The sequence below is a fragment of the Anabas testudineus genome, chromosome 10, assembly GCF_900324465.2.
Source record: "Anabas testudineus chromosome 10, fAnaTes1.2, whole genome shotgun sequence".
Classification (NCBI taxonomy): domain Eukaryota; kingdom Metazoa; phylum Chordata; class Actinopteri; order Anabantiformes; family Anabantidae; genus Anabas; species Anabas testudineus.
Window position 1 is genome coordinate 10,873,979 of NC_046619.1, and position 18,528 is coordinate 10,892,506.

Consider the following 18,528-nt stretch of genomic DNA (forward strand, 5'->3'; position numbering starts at 1 on the left):
TGTTCCCTTTTAAAACATAGTGCAGTATTTCAAGGCTCAAATGGTAAGTAAAGAGAAACAACTGTATCTTTCCCAGATTACATTATGAATTACACATGTCTTTGACTTGAAAACAGATTCTGCTCATTATGTTAATAAGACCCAACACTTTGCCTGTTAATACTAAGTCAAACTGTAAAACAATCTTCCATGTCAGTTCCTTTATATAATTAATTTAGTTACCACTCACAATCATTATTTCTTACACTCATTTTGTCACAAATATTACTATAAAACAAGACTAGTTTGGTTGTGTGTATTTGTTTAGGTTGGTAGGTTTAAAGGAATAATTACACAGTATACATGTAGGTTAAGTGTATAATCATGTGAAATTAAATATAAACTAGTGTTCAAATGATATTTAAAGTAAGATTTTTTTTTAAAGTATACTTTGTTATTGCTGTAAAACATGTTGTTTAAACACTAAATCCACTATTGAAAAAAAGTGTCATCTGATAATAATTGAACGTCTCACCATGAGAGACTCCCAGTAGCACCACCACCATCAGTCCAAACACAGCTTCCATGTTCCCTCACTGTCAGCCTCTGTTGACTCAGTCTACAAATTTCAGACAAACTTCTCAACTTCACCCAAAGAGAATCATGTGTATCCTGCTCTGAACAGTCTGAAACGTGTTCTTACAGCGATCAGCCTCAGTGGAGAATGTGTGAAAACTTTGACCAAGCACAATGTTGTGGTGTTCATGTTTTGTGAACAGAGAGGAGAAAAGGAAGTGGGATCAGCCTCACTTCTCCTTTAGTTTACTAAAAAAAACTATACTGACAGTTTATTTCTTCATGTAAACTTAAGACTTGTTTAAGTATATTTCCAAAGTATACTTCATGTACAAAGTATAGTAATTACTAATAGTAATGCACTCGTAGTTTAACTATAAGTTTATTTTTTCAGTACTTCTTGGGACTAAATGGGTGTGAAAATATACTTTGAAGTATACTTCAACTAAACTGGTATATATACTGTACTTTTAGTTTAGTACTAGAGTTAAACTACTAGTCTATTTCAAATTAAACTCTCTCAGTAACAGAAAACTTTGTATCATAGTTAACCTGCTGGAAGTATTACTTAGTTTTGTAAACACACATTAACTGCTTACTTCCATCAGGTTCATTATAGAATAAGAGAGTCAGAAACATTCTTCTTCTATACTGAAGTAAAATTTGAGACTAACACCTAACATGTCTAAGTCGTTTTTGTATGTTCCAGTGTTAAGACACATTTAGAAAGAGACATCTTGCTACTTACAAGTAAAAACAAGACTTGTCATCTCTCCATTTGTCTTTGTCAAAATAAGCAGGTCATACATATTTATTGTCTCTTTATGTGAAATAACAAACAAGTCACAGCCAAACTTGTACATCAAGTTTTATTGTACATCATGGGGTGTTTAACACAAAACTGTAGCCATTAGGTGCCTTTTTAGATAAACAGTCAACTCAAGATAAATAGTTAATTAACTGTAATTACATTCTGTGACATTAAAGTCCACTAAAATGTTGTAGTATGTCTTTTGTTGCAAGTTTAAACTTCAGTTGCAATACAGTCATGACAAGACCACATAAAAAACATACAGTCAAAAAAATATATAGTTCTGTCTCGATTCAGAGAAATACATCAACAAGGAAAAAGGAAATAGGTCATACAACAACGTTGTATGTATAGTGTTGGTTGTTTTTCTGTTTAACTCAAGTGTCTGGATTATCTCAAAGCTACCAGCTACATTTGAAATAGATCCTTTCACACCTGTTCAACTATCAATTGCGATAGATTGTTTTAGAAAGCATTATTAATATTCAATTGTCACTATTTTCTAACAGATTTAATACAGAATTATCTACTGAATAAACACAACTAAATACATATATAACCAGTAGAGGAAAACCTCACACCTACTGAAAATGATGATGAAAGTTTTAATATCTTTATTTAAATGTTAGAAAACTGGAATAATCACATTTGAACAAAATTATAATTTGCAGAACTCATATAACTTATTTTCTTATTATTTATGTGATTTTACCTACAAGTTCTAATTACAGTTCTAATTATAATTACAGTTGTGTAAAAACAGCCATTGATTTGAAACTTAACTAAATATTTTAAATGGGTTTTCTCAATTTAACTTTTTTTTTTTTAATTAATGATATAAATGTTCCATCTAATTTGTTAAGTATCTATGTAACAATGTCATATGTTGGTTGGAAACAGGCAACAAAAGCTGAACTCCTGTTGTCTAATTTTTTAATTGACCTCTCAGTCCACCCTGTTCTGTTTGTGTATGCAAACTTTGTCTCTTCATAATTTGATCACCTGACTTCCTCTTTTGCTTTGACACATGCACCCAAAGTCTCCAGTAAGAAAACTGGCTTCTATTCTCGAGTCACACACAAATACAATACACACAACTAAAATATGTTCATTTTGTATTTTTCTATAAAAGAGTTGGTCCAACTTTACCCTGAAATAATTAGTTGAGAAGTTATGAATCAGTCCAATATTTACTTTATTCTGGAGGGATGACTCCATGGCCAGAGATAAAACAGAGTACAGGAAGAGTTTTAAGGTTTTATTTAACAACAAGGGTACCGGGGAATAAATCTGATGGATACTTGTAGGAAACTTCTTCAGTGCAGAACCAGAAGTAGTTGGTCACAGGAAGTGGTGGTGTGACATCACAACCAATATGGCCGACCAACAGAGAGCATGTGGACCAGATGGGGACAGTGAAAGCTAAGAATGGTGGCTGGCAACAGTGGAGAGTGTCCAGGGGAGTAGTAACAACTATGCAGAAGCACAATGTCGAAAAAAGTCCAAAATCTAACACTGATGATGATGACGAAGATAATGATAGAATCCGATCTCCAATAAACAGTGTGCCAATGAAGTCCGGGGATATGTACAGGGCAGAACAAGGTTATAAGGTTTATAAGGTTTGAAGGGAAGTCCAGCAGGCAAAATCCACAACACAATAGACAGTCCAGGTCAAAAACACTGGGAGGTCCACACAGAGTTGAAACAGGGCAGGAACAATGAGGGAGAGAACAGATCAGGGAAAAACACTCACGCAAAGGCAGGTTCAGGTCTGGTGAGGGGAATCCCACAGAGACAGGGTAGAAGGGGTGCAGATCTAGGAAGGGGAATCAGGCAGATACAGGTCCAGGTCTGGTACTGTGAGCAGGGGGAATGACAGGGAATAAACAGAACTCACAGCAGCAGCGGGTCAGGGAAGAGACGGGGTCCTGGGCAGGCAGAGTCAGAAAAATCAAAATGTGTCAGTCCAAATGAAAATACTGGATAGTGTTGTTCTCAGGTTGTCACGAGCAGGCCTGTATATGTAGTGTGGGGGAAACCAGGTGAGTGAAGACAATCAGACTGGGAGGAGGAAACAGGAAATTGAGGCTTGAACCATGACACTCTGGCTGCATTTCCTCAGCTGCTAAATGCTTCACTACATATTCATGCAGCTGTCTGCTGCGGATGAAACATTGGTGAGAGTGAACCAAATTAGTAGCGTTTTACTGATTTGGTGTCACAAAGATGATTTGAAACTAACAACTGCCAAAACAGCCAAGTGATGTGATGTGACCAATTTATTGTAATGTTTTTTTTCACATTCTGACTGAGCAGACCACATGTATTTGATGCATTATATGTTACACATGAATTAAAACCACTAACTATTTGAATTGGGGGCATGTTAGACCTAATATTAAAAAAACTGTTTGTTTCTCAATAAAAACTATGTGTGTATGTGAATGTTGTGAAGGACCAGTAATAAGTATGTATCTTAGCTGTATGAGTTGACCTGTGCCTCTTTAAACCATCTCAAATCAATAACGTTACCTTTATGTTTAACCGAGACAGAGTTTAATTCCATTCACTGATAAACTGAAACCTTCTTGTTGTTTAGGTTATGTTGTGTTTTACCTTTTTCTGACATGGAGGTCTATCTCCTTATCTACAGTACTAATGAAGTCTGTGGGTGAAGAAACAGACAGTGACATCATCAGCGTTAACATCATCAGCTCTTTTCTACTCCTGATCTCACTCACCATACATAAGCATGTTCACTTCCTTAGAGATACTGCTGACATCATTTCTGACTGATCAGACCAAATGTCCTGTCCACAATCCTAAATGTCCCATCACGATGATGTCAAACTGTACAAACTGTGCATAATATGAATAACATAAATTGAACAATTCACCTTGAGAGACTCCAAGCAGCATCACCTTTCGCCTAACCACAGTTTCCATCAGCAGCTGCTGGCCCAGTTACCAGCTTACAGACAAAGCTCTCATGTGCATCATGCCCCTAAATGTGCCCCGATGGTGTTTGGCCTGTGGGGTAAATGTGTGAAAACTGTGACTATGTTTAGCATTGTTATATTCATCTATTTGAGAGCAGAGAGTTAAGAAAAGGAAGTGGTTTCGCCTTTAGCTTACAAAAAGGTCTGAGGGCAGACATTTCTAAGATGTGTATATTCCTCTTTCAGCAAAGTCAGGTACAAATACAATAACAGATCTCTTAAACTGAAACTGACAGATGTCATGTGGTTTTCTGCATTAATTTGTCAAAAAAACATTATCTGACATGACATAGTGCCATACATCAAGGGTCTTCACTTGCATCATTTTACCTGTTTAGACCTACTCACATTTCTGTGTAAAGCTCATAATGTTTCTCTGTGATGGTCGTGTTTTAAAGCTTTTGTAGCTCTCCCCCTCTTTCTCTGTCCTCTTGTTAGATTATATCATCCTCCACTGAAAACTTGATTGAAGGAAAATGCCCAAAAACAAACAATTTTTTTTTTCATCAGTTAATAAAACACAAAACTGCAATGCCTCTGTAAACCAGTAGAAGGAAACCTCATACCTGCTAAAACTGACAACGTCTGAAATTCAACTTTTGGAACACCAAAGTCATCAGTCATGAGCAATACTGAAGCAACTTAACTAAATGGTTAAACATATATGTGGAGGTTTGATTTATATTAAATAATTAGACTTCAAATCTCATATTCAGCAACATTATTTCTGCTCAGGTTTTTGATTCAAAAGGTTTCATCACAGGGAGTAAATAACTTATCTGTTTTGTACCTCATTACACTAATCTAATTATTTCCTCCATGCTGTATTATTGGTGTTTTTGTCTTTTTTAACAAAGTTATATGTGAGAAAGGATTTTCCTTACCAACTTGTGCACTTTCCCTATAAGTCCATCCTCCGATGATGTCTTCAGTTATGGTGTATTTTTACCTCTGATGTATCATCATGTTCCAACTATGATTCAGCTTTGTCTCTATCTGCTGTTTCCTCTGTATTCATAGTAACTGAGTGCAAATGAAATTTGCAGACATATTTTACTGCGGTTAGACCTTCAGGTTCAACCATAAGCATTACATGCAGTCAAAATAAGTCAAACTGTGCATATACTCTTCAGAGATTCACTGCACAAGGTTATTTGGTAACAGAAAATCTGTGCAGATTCCTACAGTAACAGAACCTCGGCAGTTCAGTGCAGAGACGGAAGAATTGGGCATGAGGACAAACATCTCAGAAACCCTACATCAATCCTCATCATCTGGCTCATGCACGCCTACGCTAAAGCATGTCAGTGAGCCCTTAGTACAACAATTACCCGCTGACAAAAAATATCTAAATATAAAAACTAAAAGAAGAAGTGAAACAAGTAAACATATGTATATGTTTTTATACAGGCAGAGCACAGAGCAAGTTAACACTAAGAGCTCAAAAAAAAAAAGAAGAACGATTAAATAATTTTGTTATGATGTAATCTATGTAGGCCGTGTTGCATAGCTTCAGCATCATCTAATGAAACTCAAGTGAAAGGCTTTAGCAGGAGTTGATGGGCAGTGCAGGATACCAAAATACAGTAAAGTATTTGAGTATACTATCAGTGCATACACATTTTATTTATCAGTCTTCAAACTAGAGTACTATTTTGTTTTCAGCATGTATAGAGGAATCATAAGAAGACTGCAGTTCTTAGTTGCATAGACAGTTGTTGTCAAAACCATGAATATGTAATTTAGTGTAACAGAGTTTAAAGTAAATCAGTGTAAACCTATAACTGAAATCGTGTTGGTGTCTAATTCTCATATTCCTGTATATAAACAAAGATTAACTTTCTCTACACATTATTATTATTTAAAGTGCCCTTAAAACCTCAAACAATATCGTCATACATAAATTATTGTTTTGTTATCCACAACATGGTGAAGGAAGCAGAATTTAATTCATATTGTTACACATTTATATTGTGCAGATTGTTAAACCTTTAAGTGGCACATTCAGTGAATTTACTTAAAATAATGCGTCATAGAAAACTGAGCTAGTGCCCTCAAATAGGTTGCTGGAGACCAGATAATGTAGAAGTCTTGAAATGGTTGAAGTTTCATGTAGTATGTTCATCTTGCTCTATGAGGAGAACCAGTGAGGGAAGTGATACAAAACTATATCAAACAATAGACTGAACTTTTCCCACAAAGACCTTCTCTTGACTTTCTGCTGCATTCTACAAAATCCACTTCCTCCAAACGTAGACTGATCAACACCAAGTCCAGGTAGGTATAATTAAAGTGTCCATATTATGCAAAATCCACCATGTATGTTAGAAGTGCACTGCATCCTTTTTTACATTTTCTGGTTTCAGTTGAGTTTTGCACTGATTAACTTTAATCTCTGTTACACCAAATTACATATTTATGGTGTTTACAGCAACCATCTCTGCAACTAAGATCTGCAGTCTTCTCATGATTTCTCCATTCATGCTGTGAACAAAAGCTAAAAATTACATACAGTAAACAAATGTTACTTGACTGTGACATAATTTGAGTGAAACTAAAACAAACTAAGCATATGTTGTCACAGCACTGCAGGAGTTATGAGTTATCAGCAGTTATCAGCATCAACTAACAGACAGACAAAAAATATTTTAGCTATGTGATTCTTGATATTATTTAAAGTCAGTACCAACATCATATTTAGTAATGGTTTGTGGTGCTGTTCAAGGTTTGTTTACATTAATAAATCTTTTGTTACATTTAATAATACTGTACTACATAGCCTTGTTTATCAGACTACTAATAATGGTGTAGACTGAGACATAAACAGCAACTTCAGCCTTTATTTAAAAGTTTTAAGACTATATTCAAACTTCTGATAATAGATACTATATCACGGTTTTCTTTTTTAATCAATGATTCAACCATATTTTAAACATGGGTGAAGGATAACAATTAAGACACATCCTGAATTTTGAAAACTTTAATTTGGTTTAAAAAAATTAAACTCACATATCTTACACGTACTTAAGTAAAGCTTTAGACAGATATCTTGTTGTTTACAGTTGACTCAACAACAATATTACTATACATCAAATTATTTTTGATCAAATAGGAGACAAAAATAAGAATTTACACCTCTTTACTCTCATCCAGTAAAATCTGAATGAGCATTTCTCTAACGCGTCTGTTTTGTACTGGTTCTTGGAGCCTGTGGTTCAGCGCCAACTGGGGAACTGTTCAAATTGAAGAAGAGGATCGTTTACCTGAGGGTGCTGAAAAGAGAGAATACCGCATAGTTATTTTCACAAAAATATAATAGTATTGATTTAAATGCTGTCATTAATTGCTAGGGTTTATTACGGGCAAGTCTTACCTGACTTCCTACGACATATGCAAACTATCACTGCTATCACTAGCAGTATGCCGACTACAGAACCAACTGCGACTGGTATGTGGGTCGGCATGGTGACAAGAGACCATGCGGTGTATTCTGGTGACAAGAGACCACATTGGTAAATATAAGTTACTACATGTATATCAAGTAGAGGGAAAAGATTAGTCTTTTTATATTACAATTTGTTCATTTCAGATGAAATAACTGATGAGAACAAAAAACAGTCCTCTTTCAAAATCCATGTAGATGTTGTAGTAAATAACATAACATACACCAACCACACTGTAACATGACGCTGAGCAGCAAGTGCTCCATACACTAAATTTTCTGGCACAATATTATATATGAAGCCAACAACATCATCCTACACAGCTGCATTAAAATACCAAACAATACCAACATTAGCCAAAACACTACAAACAGAGTTCACACTTCCTGTCATGATTTGGCACCACCCAATTCTCTACAGCAGGCATGGATAATAAATTATTGCTATGAGGCCTCATACTGAAAAAAAAGGTAACACACAAGATGACAAATACTGAAAACTCCCGTTAAACCACAACCAGTTCCTGTGAGGGAACCGCACCTACCACTTTTTTTCTAAACTCTTTTCATAAGTTGCATTGTGCAATAATGACTGACTAAATGGAAGGTTTGACCATACATTTAAGAACATGCTCTACTATAAAATGCAGGAATCAGATATATCTCATTATCATTTTGTGCAGTTTGATAAAAATAAAAAATTTAAGTAGTGTGTTTCTTGGAAGCAGCACCTTTTATATTAGCTGATACTTGGATAAACAGCGTACAGTAGACTGTTCATTCTGAATTAACAGTATGAAAAAGAACATGACTGACATGACAAAGATATTTTCTGATTTCATCTTCTTTTGCACAAACTGGTGCGTCGAGTTTTGCATTTTCAAAAGATTGGCGACACTTGTTTTAATACTTGCCTTGAACATCCAGCTGAACAGTGTTGTTTCTCAATAAAAATCCCATTTAGATCAAAGACCTCTGAGAAGTATTGACCTGAATCACTTTTCTCCACATTTGTGATCTTGAGCGTCCCATTGTTGATAAAAAACTGTGTTCTGTTTTTAAATTTCTCCTCTATCGACACCTCTTCTTTCTTCAGACCGAAAACAGTTGCGTATCCAGAGTGCTGCACTTTCTTACACCGCACAGTAAGGCCACTAGCATTGGTCATCACTTGAATATACACAGATCCTCCAAGAACAACAGTGCACGGTGTGTGTAGACTCTGAGTGGCATCACATTTAGTCTCAGCAGCTGGAGCTGAAAAAATAGCTGTGGAAGACATATTGAAATGGAAATGATGGTTTTGATTGACCTGTGTTTAATCTTTAATAATGAAATCTTACCATGAATTCCACCTGGTAACATCACAAGAAGAAGAAGTAGAACTTGCTCCATCCTTATTTGTCATGCAAAAAACGTTGTTACCTCTAAAAAAAATTAAAAGAAGCTATAAAGTAAAGCTACTGATATAAATCAATGATGAACCTCAGCAGAAAGGTTATGCCAGATACTAACAGGAAACTGTATATGTGTAAAGGGTTTGTTACAGGAGTTAGAGGGCAGGAAATGAACTGTCTCACTTCTCCCTCCAAACACAAGCCTGAAGCAACATACCGTGCTGTGTGTGAACTGATCTTAGGAAATACCTACATGTGAAATCTTTTCCACCCTTTCTGTTGAAATCACACATGTGAAACTGAATCTGATTTGAACTGAATGGACCAGCTACATGTGTGACAGGGGTGGCAGTTTCAACATGTTAAAGCCGCTACTGTGAAGACAGATGTGGTGTTTGTGTTGCTTTGTTTGCATATTGATGTCCTCAAAAAAATGGAAGTGAGAGTGAACATAAAAATGCCCGTACACATGTGATGCAGTGAACTGGTAAAAAAAAAAAAAAAGCAGAATTCATGTGGGCAAAATTGCATTAATAGCAAATTAATCGTCTGCATTCTTCTTTAAGAAAAAGCATACAACTGGTTTCATGATGGAGCAAGCTGATCATGCATTGAAGCCATTCTGGTAGGCGCCTTCATCATACAGTACATGGAGGTCTTATTAGTGGTGGATATTAACATTAGTTTCATAAGAAGAAGAGGGGGTCTCACTGAACTAGACAGCAGCCTGATACACAAGAGCTACACACTCTGCAAACCAAAGCACATCAGCCTTCTAGAGATGGAAATCACACATCACATTGTTAATTTAAAATTATCTGTAGTCACGGACTACAGTGTATATTGTTTTCCTTCTTCTGTGGGTGGATTTCCATTTGAATCGTTTTTTACCAGTTCCCTTTGAAGATTTGTTTCGGATTCCTTCATACACGTACTGAATATGTAGCTCTCACTGCAGACATCTGTTTAGAAGCTGGATTTAGTTGCTCTGCTGCAGCAGATTAAACAGCAGTTTTTAAACACATCAAGCTTTTGACCTGAGCTCCTGAGGTAGTATTTAATGTACGTGAAAGATACTTGAAACACATCCCCAAGAGTAAGTGCAGCAAAAGGCCTGCATCAAAGCAATATTTTAACCCAGAGCAAATGTCTGTCTGAATACAACGTGAAAATAAATATAACTTTAAACTGTGTAGAAATAACTTCTGGCATGATCACTCTGCTGAGCTCAACTCGGGGGGCCTACAGTCCACCAGGATTCTCAGGACAACGTCATGTATGACATTAACAAACTCATCACAGAGCAGACTTAGTAGCTAAGAAAAGCATTACTTACATTTCGGTTCCTATAACCTGACCAGAGAGAGTTCACAGGAGGCGTTGAAGTGGAAGGTCAGCGAAACCCACCTGGAGATGCACCACCACAATACACACAGAAGAAAAAAAAATTTGCAGAGCAACAGACCACATGAAGCAGGAACACCTGCACCTGTATAATCTTATGTTGTAATTTCTAATTTTATGCACAAACCATAAACAGACTATGTGATGAAAAACTGCATGAGAAACACGTAAAAACAGGTTGAGTTTCTATCTGACCCAAAGTAAGGAAGCTGATACAGTACTTACTAAATTATTGCATCTCTATTTTTGCTGTCTGTGGTTCTGGATCCAGTCTCCTGCTCCTCCTCTTTTTCCTCTGCAGAGTTTTACGCTGCGCAACGATTTGAATCGTTTAGATTATTGTCTGGATTTTAACTTGTTGACTCTGAGCTTTTAAGCCAAACGCTTTAAACTCTACGGTCCACATCCAGCATCAGCACACCAGCAACCATCCACAGCTGTTTATGTTTATCGACCTTAAGGATACCACCACAGTCCGTGTTGGAGACGCGGAGTCGAACCGACCGGAGCTGGCACCGTGGAGACAAACGTGAGGAAGATCACCACTGTCACACGGAGGCGCAGCGGCATCGTGCAGCTGCTCGACTGGGTTGATGACCACGTTGCAGCCACACCTATCTCTCTCTCTCTCTCTCTCTCTCTATTTCGCTCTCTCACTCTCCTGGTTTATTGCTTATTGCACATTAATCCACAGCCCCACTGTCCACTGGGAAATATCTCGGATCTCAAGGAACAACAACTATCACAGATTATCTCCTAACACCTTAACCCTGACATGAACTAATAATATTAAATACTTTGAATTGTATCCAGTGTTTAATTCTAATACTTTTGAAGCACATTTGAGTTCAGAGTTGTCATTTCACAGTCGAGAAAACCTCAATCTATTATAGTTTAACATAACCACCAGCAATATGAAGAACTGCAAAAAGCTTGCATCTGGTTTAAATAAGGTGGCTGACTGAATGCAGTATATAACCCTAGTGTGAATTGACATCATCAAATAATATGTGTCAGGAAATGAAGAGGAGCAGAATTTACCACCAGTGCTTCTTAAAATACGATCTAATAGCCCTCCGCAAATCATTTTCATTTACGCCTTTCACTGATCCCTTTGCATGTGTTGTTAGTAATGTTAAACAGTGGTGAGAAATGTCTGCATTGAACTCTACTTTCATCAAAAAGCTTTTAGCACAATTTTACTGTAAAAGCTGGAATAGGATTTTACAACACACATTTTAGAAGAGGACCCTATTATGACATTAGAAGTGATTCATCAGTTGTAAATGGACAAGAAAAGGTGTTGACAGTGACTTTGAGGATGGAATTAAAACTTGCAACTAATGTCACATTAACACAGAGGTAGTCATCTTGTATATTCATCATAGTTACAAATAGTTGTACATGATTTCTCTTTGTCGATTACAGTGATTTTGATTTTCTAAAACACTGAAAATCTGCTTACATACAGTACTTGTGTTATCTTGCAAAATAATCCGGCTCACATTTTTTCTTTTTCTCTTTCATAATTTTAACTTAGTCACATACACATTTGCATAAACCTGCTACAAATCCATTACCTACACTGAATGATTTCAGTCAATCAGTTGGTCCAGACAGACTCAACATACAGCTATAACTGGATCTTCGTCACACTGACAACTGGTCTTTCAGAAATCTTTTTTTCAAACCATTTTTTTAAAGTCATGCCCTTTTTATATCCTGTTGGACATGATTCTTGTGTTAAGTCTGCGGAAAAATGAGTTGCCTTTGGACAGTTTAAGCTTTGTCTTCCAATCCTTGTTCTTTTTCTGGTAAACACGGTGCCAGTTGTCCTCCTCCTCGTCTCCCATCCAGGGGACCCAGGCACCTCCATTCAGGTTGGGGTCAGCCCGCGGGTCCTCTGATGGGTACCTCACTGGCACAGCAGTCCGGTTGTAGTACACTAGCCTGGCTAAAAGCTCTTTGACAACATCTGGTCTCTGTTCAGAAAGGTCAAAGCGTTCATAAGGGTCTCCAGAGATGTTGAAAAGCCACAGTGATTTCCGGGGTACAATGTGTCGCTCGAGGTTCCACCATTCAGCAGGGAAACCTGGAAGCATCGGTGGTGGGATCCAGTCTCCATAGCCAGGGTCTCCTGTCAGGAGTTTCCAGTCCCCAGCCCGTATAGACGCCTGAATAGCTGTATTCCATATCCCATATCCTTTCTGCAGGGAGCCACTGCGTGCGTGGTTATAGAGAGGGTCGATGTTGTGGAGGATCTCCAATCTGGGAGACTCTTTACCCTCACTGATGGCTTCCCAAACATTATATCCATCCACTCCTTTGGTCAATGACTCATTGCCACCTGCTAGTCCCACCAGTGTGGGGTACCAGTCAGTAATATGCACCAGGGCTTTACTCACCCTCCTCTTCTTCCTCAGCAGAGGGCTGTGGACGAAACCAAGACCACGGACACCACCTTCCCAGTAGGTGCCTTTACGTCCTCGGAGCGGCCAGTTACTGCCACCAGACAAAGGCTGACCGCCATTGTCGGTGGAAAAGATGATCACACTGTTCTGATAGTAACCATACTTGCGTAGGGCGTATGTTATGTTGTGAACTGCCTCATCTACAGTTGAGACCATAGCAGCATATCTCCTGCGTGCCACGTTCTCCAGCTCACGGTATGGGTAGATGTATTCCCGTGGAGACTGCAGGGGTGTGTGAACTGCTTGGAAGGACAGAAAGATGAACAGTGGCTGCGAATGAGGATCTTGGGTTGCCAGGATCTTACGGACTCTCTGCGTGTACAGATGGGTGGAGTATTTGCCCCTGTGATTCCAGGCAACCGACTCTCCCTCATGGAGGTCAAAGCCACACAGGCCAGGTCCATCACAGGAGTTGTAGGTATAATAGTTTACACTGCCCGTTAAAGAGCCAAAATATGTGTCAAAGCCACGACGCGTCGGCAAACACTCCTTCTTGTAGAAGCCCAGGTGCCACTTGCCGACCATGTGGGTGGAGTAGCCGAGCTCTTGCAACCTCTGTGGCAGAGTGACATGGTCGAAAGGCAGGCAGTTTGGCTGTCGGGGACGAATGATTGAGTGCTGCAGGCCAGTGTGAATTTGATACCTGTAAAGGTAATGATTGAGAAAACTGTCAAAAGGTCAGCTGTGCGATTTCTCCCTCAATTTCATATGTAGTTAACAATGTTGTCAACAAACTCTTTATCGTCACAGCCTAAATAAATATATTTAGAAAAACCTGTCAAATAATTCACATGTTCAAGTTGATGTTTTATATTTTAAACTTTAATTACAATTTAAAATATATTCTGAACTTTCACATGACAACATTTAATTTTACATTTTTTTGGAGAGAGAAGTGTTTAGAACAATTAACATATGGGAATATGAGAATCTACAGCTTTGCAGTTTACAGGTTTAAAGGCAAAATAAATGATCAAGCTCCTTATTTTATAGTAAAAAAAGTGCAAACTTTGACAAAAGCTTATTTTGATACAATTTAAAACAGTCCAGAAGACTAGCCCGCTTTTATTTTGTAAGATGTATTTATTTATCTTTATTATTATGTTTTAAATTAGATTTTCCCATTCATTAGAATATTATAGCTACAAAATGAAGTCCTATTGTGTTGGTTGTGCTTTATTTTACATCTATTGTTGCACACTATAAATCAGTAATACTATTGAGAGTTAAACAAGTGTTCATCTCAAATTTAACAAACAGACAAAAAGAAACAATGCTACTAACACTTTACCTGCCGGTGATGAGTTGACTGCGGGATGGGGTACAGATGGGCTGGATGTAATAATTCTCCAACTTTACTCCGTCAGCAGCCAGTTTATCCAGCGTGGGTGTCCTGATATCAGAGCTGTGATAACCAATGTCATTGAATCCCTGATCATCTGTCAAGATGAAAATGATGTGAGGACGCTGTGCAGTGGAAGGCCTGCCTCCAAAAGTTTGGCCTGGTTCATTTTCCACCTGATTAGGACTCATCAGATCCCAAGTCAGGTACCCGAGGCTGAGCAGGCTCATCATGGAGAAACCCGTCAAAGCTGTCGTTGCCATGGCTCCTGTGACACTTTTATATGTCAGACTGGCTACTGTGTAGTTTTTTTCGTCACCAAATCATTATGCAGAAGCAAGATGAAAGATATCCTCTGAGTGGACCTTCTTCTTTTGAATGGCAAGTGAGCAGTCAGAAACACACGAAAGCTACACATCCATCCTCACCACTGACTTTCCAAACAGTTTCAGCCTCCTTAGCAAGCGTTTCACTTTCCCCTAGTGATCCCATAACCCCGCCCATTTGCCTTGCTGCCTCACTGAAATAACACCAGCCCTCCGCCACCCAAAAAACACACAGGAATGTTTCTACTACATCCAGGTGTTAATGGCAAGTTTACATCCCACATTAATTGCCAACTTGAGTCACTTTGCTAAATCCTAAACTTAAGGAATGTAGTTCTGTTGCAAATGCATATTTGCTCCAGTCAGTTCAAAGGCATCTTTGAACACGTACACAGCCAGAAGAATCACGCCATGCAGTCTCCTGTCCATTCAGGCTGTTTCAAGGTAATTTGATTTCAATGAACCACACTGCCAACTTCACAAATTACTAGAAAGCAAGAAAAAACATTCCTATCTGACCTGGTTTAGCGATGGATGACAGAGGGTCTACAGAAAGACCCTCAGAAAAACATCGTGTGTGAGGGGGATTTGGGTTTTGGGGTGGCTGTGGGGCCCTGCAGACACAATCACACACACTGTTCCCCACTCCACTCCACTGCGCTCACAAACACTCTCTTATTATTCCTGCTGTTTTATGAGTACTGCAGACCTGAGGAGAGAGACAGAGCAGACTCTGACTCTGATAACATCTCCAACCAGGCGTCAAAGAACCACTTTACAAATCATCCAACTGCTCAGTGGAAAGCAGCAGGGCTGCACAGCTTCAGCTACAGCTCCTCATTGCACCACATTTTGTCTGTAGACCTTCATTATGCTGTAGATTCATGTTAACTGGAAATAAGGAAGGTCTGGGGGTGCACAAGGTAAAAAAACAATTAATAGGAAAAATAGGAAGTACATTTAGGTCAATTTTAAGATATAATACATTGTTATATTTCTGGTGTGATGCTCACACACTGAACCGGGACCAATCGTTGCTCACAGACTTTTATAAGGTCAGTAAAAAATCTTCAGGTTCACGTGTTTGTAGTGAAGCAAGTTCTTGTTTCAACATATAAAAATAGATTAGCTAAAGGTAACAAAGACCACACAAAATAATTAAAGCTGAAGTCAGGAGGTGGTAAACATACAAGAAGGTTAAACATCACATCTTGCAAATGTCGATATTGGGCCACGTTGTTGCCTGTGACTTAAAGGAAGTATGAGTCTCCTGTAAAGGGCACAAGGCTGCGGCCAGGGATGTTTGCCCGGCAGCAGAAGAGCCATCTTTGGAGCAGATCTGCTGAGTTTGAGGTCAAGCCAGGAAGGAGAGAGAAGAAAAAAATGATTGAGGTGCACCTGAAGTTTAACACCCTCCTGTTTATTTATGTAGTTTTCCTAGAGGGAGCAGCTTGAACAGCTGAAGGTCTCACCAAACACCCCAGAGCTGTTGTGCAATCACACTAAGTTAATGTTATTGATCATAGTAAGTTTGCAACATGTCAGCAAGCTGCAGAGTATGTTATCTGTGTGTGTGTGTGTGTGTGTGTGTGTGTGTGTGTGTGTGTGTGTGTGTGTGTGTGTGTGTGTGTGTGTGTGTGCGTGTGTGTGTTTAGGAAAGTAAGCAATATTTATAGGTTGTAACTCAGTAGGCCAGAGGTGTCACTAACATCGCTACTACAAATAATAACATTATGAACTTTGAACAGAAATTTTGTTCAATGGCACTCAGTTCATATAAGTCTGCAAAAGATGTTCACAGGTTCATTACACAGATATTTTAGAGCTTGCATTCCACATCTACTAATCCTTATTTGAATTGTCATATTGCCAAAATAAAGACTTCAACCACTGACCAAGAAATGGCTTAATGGCAGTATTTATGGAAACAGTTACATTACAATGTACCACAAGTAGCGTTTTCATTGACCCCAAATGTGGAGCAAACACCACGCTTGGTTTGTGGAGGTAATTTTTAGTTATTTGTTTGTTCTAATTTATCTTGGGCTGCTGTGTCAAATTTTTAAAATGAGCTAAAAATAAAAGATGTGTAAATATTACAGCATTCTTGTAACCTGCAGCAGTCCGATTGCAGGAATAGTATGACTCAAAAACAGTGAGCGGCGGCCATGTTTAGAGTTAATTTAAGTCACTCATGCTGAGTTGCTGTTGACCCAGATGTGAATCAGTGGAAATTAAAGTTTAAGCCTGATTGCAGATCACATTCTCAGACTCTTGTGCACCGGTCTTTTCATCTTTTTACCTGCTTCACTGCTCTCTCCTGCTGTTCTAAATAGAAATATAGAAATTGTGCATGTTTTCTGGAGGATTCTCCTTGTGTCAAACCTAGTGATGTTCTGTATTTAAGTTGGCTTTTGTGTGTAAATGTAAAAATGTGATAGCAACCTTAAGATCAAGCTACTTGGAAATATCTCAGAGTTGCATGTGTTTGCGCTGTGAACATCTGTGGTGTGTTAGTTAGTTGTTCATTACCCTCATAATGTATCCAATGTCTTCCAAAGGCGGATGTGAACAGAACAGAGTGTCGTGGAGCATTGTAAATTTAACAGCGCCTCCTTGTTTTCTCCTGCTTAATTAAAGGCGGACATATAAAAACACAATCAAAGTGCAGTTTCATTCAGAAGGAGTTTATTGCTTTAAACTATAGAGGTTCATTCATGAACTTAGTACAAGGCACTAGTAACTTTTAAAAACCTCATATTGACCTTCCACCTGGTTTTCTCTCATATACTCATAAAAAAACACACACACACATACTGTCTTATAACGGCTTCTTAATTTTAAATCACTTTCCGAACGCGTTTGAAACCTCTTTTCGTGAGCAAACTTGAAATAAAATGAAATAATGAGATGAAAGGGAAGCAGAAACTGGGAGATGATGATGAGGTTGCTGCTGCTACTCCAGATGTTGGCTTTGGCTAAAGGAAGAGGTGCTGTGATTGAATACGTCTGCTCCCCTTCACCATGAACACTACCCCCTTTCTAATCAACGCAGCCCTGCCAGTAAACCTGCACATTACTCCCCCTCTTACCCCAATTTTCTAATCTGAGTGAGTCTGGATGGAGGTTTTCTTTCTTCCTGTACCCCAACCCCCAGCCAAAACCTTACTTCAGCTTGTTGCCCCTCTACCACGTACAAAAGTACCTTTGTTTAAAGTTGTTCAGCAAGTCCCTTTTCATCTGTTTCATGTTTTCAACATCAATTCATCAAATGAGGGGTAATTTAGGACCCTCATCTTTGTTTCTTTCTTGGATCAGTCATTTTAATTTAAGAGACCAACCAAGGGTTTTATGGTTTGTGGTGGTTTTGTGCTGCTTTGACTCTGTGAGGTCTTGCTCCTATAGAATGTGTCAGCAACCTTATGTGTTTTCACGGAAATTATGAATATCTGTATAAATAATGTGTATAATTAAGACATACTTACCACATTTTGACCAAATATGAATTAATAATATATGCACCTTCAGATAAATTGTGGTCTTATAAGTATAGTCAAGAAACAACTAAGATCAGTGCTTAAGTTTCTCATAGTTAATGTTAGCCTCTTTCTGAGAGTGAATGTGGTTTACCATATGCCATGTTACTAGCCACAACTAGATCTAGATTAGCAGTGCCAGAAAAAAACATTTCTGTGTATATGGGTCAAAAACCAAATGAAAATGGGTTAAATGAAAAGGACTCTCTGCATAGTCACTAAGTTGTATTTAATTAGTATTT

General features: G+C 38.2%; 1 protein-coding gene, 2 long non-coding RNA genes and 1 pseudogene across 3 annotated transcripts; all 4 read right to left on the bottom strand.

Annotated features, from left to right (window-relative positions):
* The window catches only part of LOC113160807, a 62,386-nt pseudogene extending 61,820 nt beyond the window's left edge, over window positions 1-566 (bottom strand).
* A 6,767-nt stretch (window positions 567-7,333) lies between these two features.
* On the bottom strand, window positions 7,334-7,858 carry LOC113161095. Its single transcript, XR_003298727.1, has 2 exons — window positions 7,742-7,858; window positions 7,334-7,640 (listed from the first exon to the last, which is right to left on the bottom strand). It is a non-coding gene; the product is annotated as an uncharacterized LOC113161095 (long non-coding RNA).
* Window positions 7,859-8,724: 866 nt separating this feature from the next.
* LOC113161094 lies at window positions 8,725-11,187 on the bottom strand. Its single transcript, XR_003298726.1, has 4 exons — window positions 10,837-11,187; window positions 10,544-10,614; window positions 9,154-9,237; window positions 8,725-9,079 (listed from the first exon to the last, which is right to left on the bottom strand). It is a non-coding gene; the product is annotated as an uncharacterized LOC113161094 (long non-coding RNA).
* Window positions 11,188-12,262: 1,075 nt separating this feature from the next.
* arsia (arylsulfatase family, member Ia) lies at window positions 12,263-14,687 on the bottom strand. The gene is made up of 2 exons (XM_026358146.1): window positions 14,374-14,687; window positions 12,263-13,725 (listed from the first exon to the last, which is right to left on the bottom strand). Exons 1-2 carry the CDS (start codon window positions 14,685-14,687, stop codon window positions 12,327-12,329), a joined length of 1,713 nt encoding a protein of 570 aa, XP_026213931.1. The 3' UTR covers window positions 12,263-12,326.
* Between the last annotated feature and the right edge of the window lie 3,841 nt (window positions 14,688-18,528).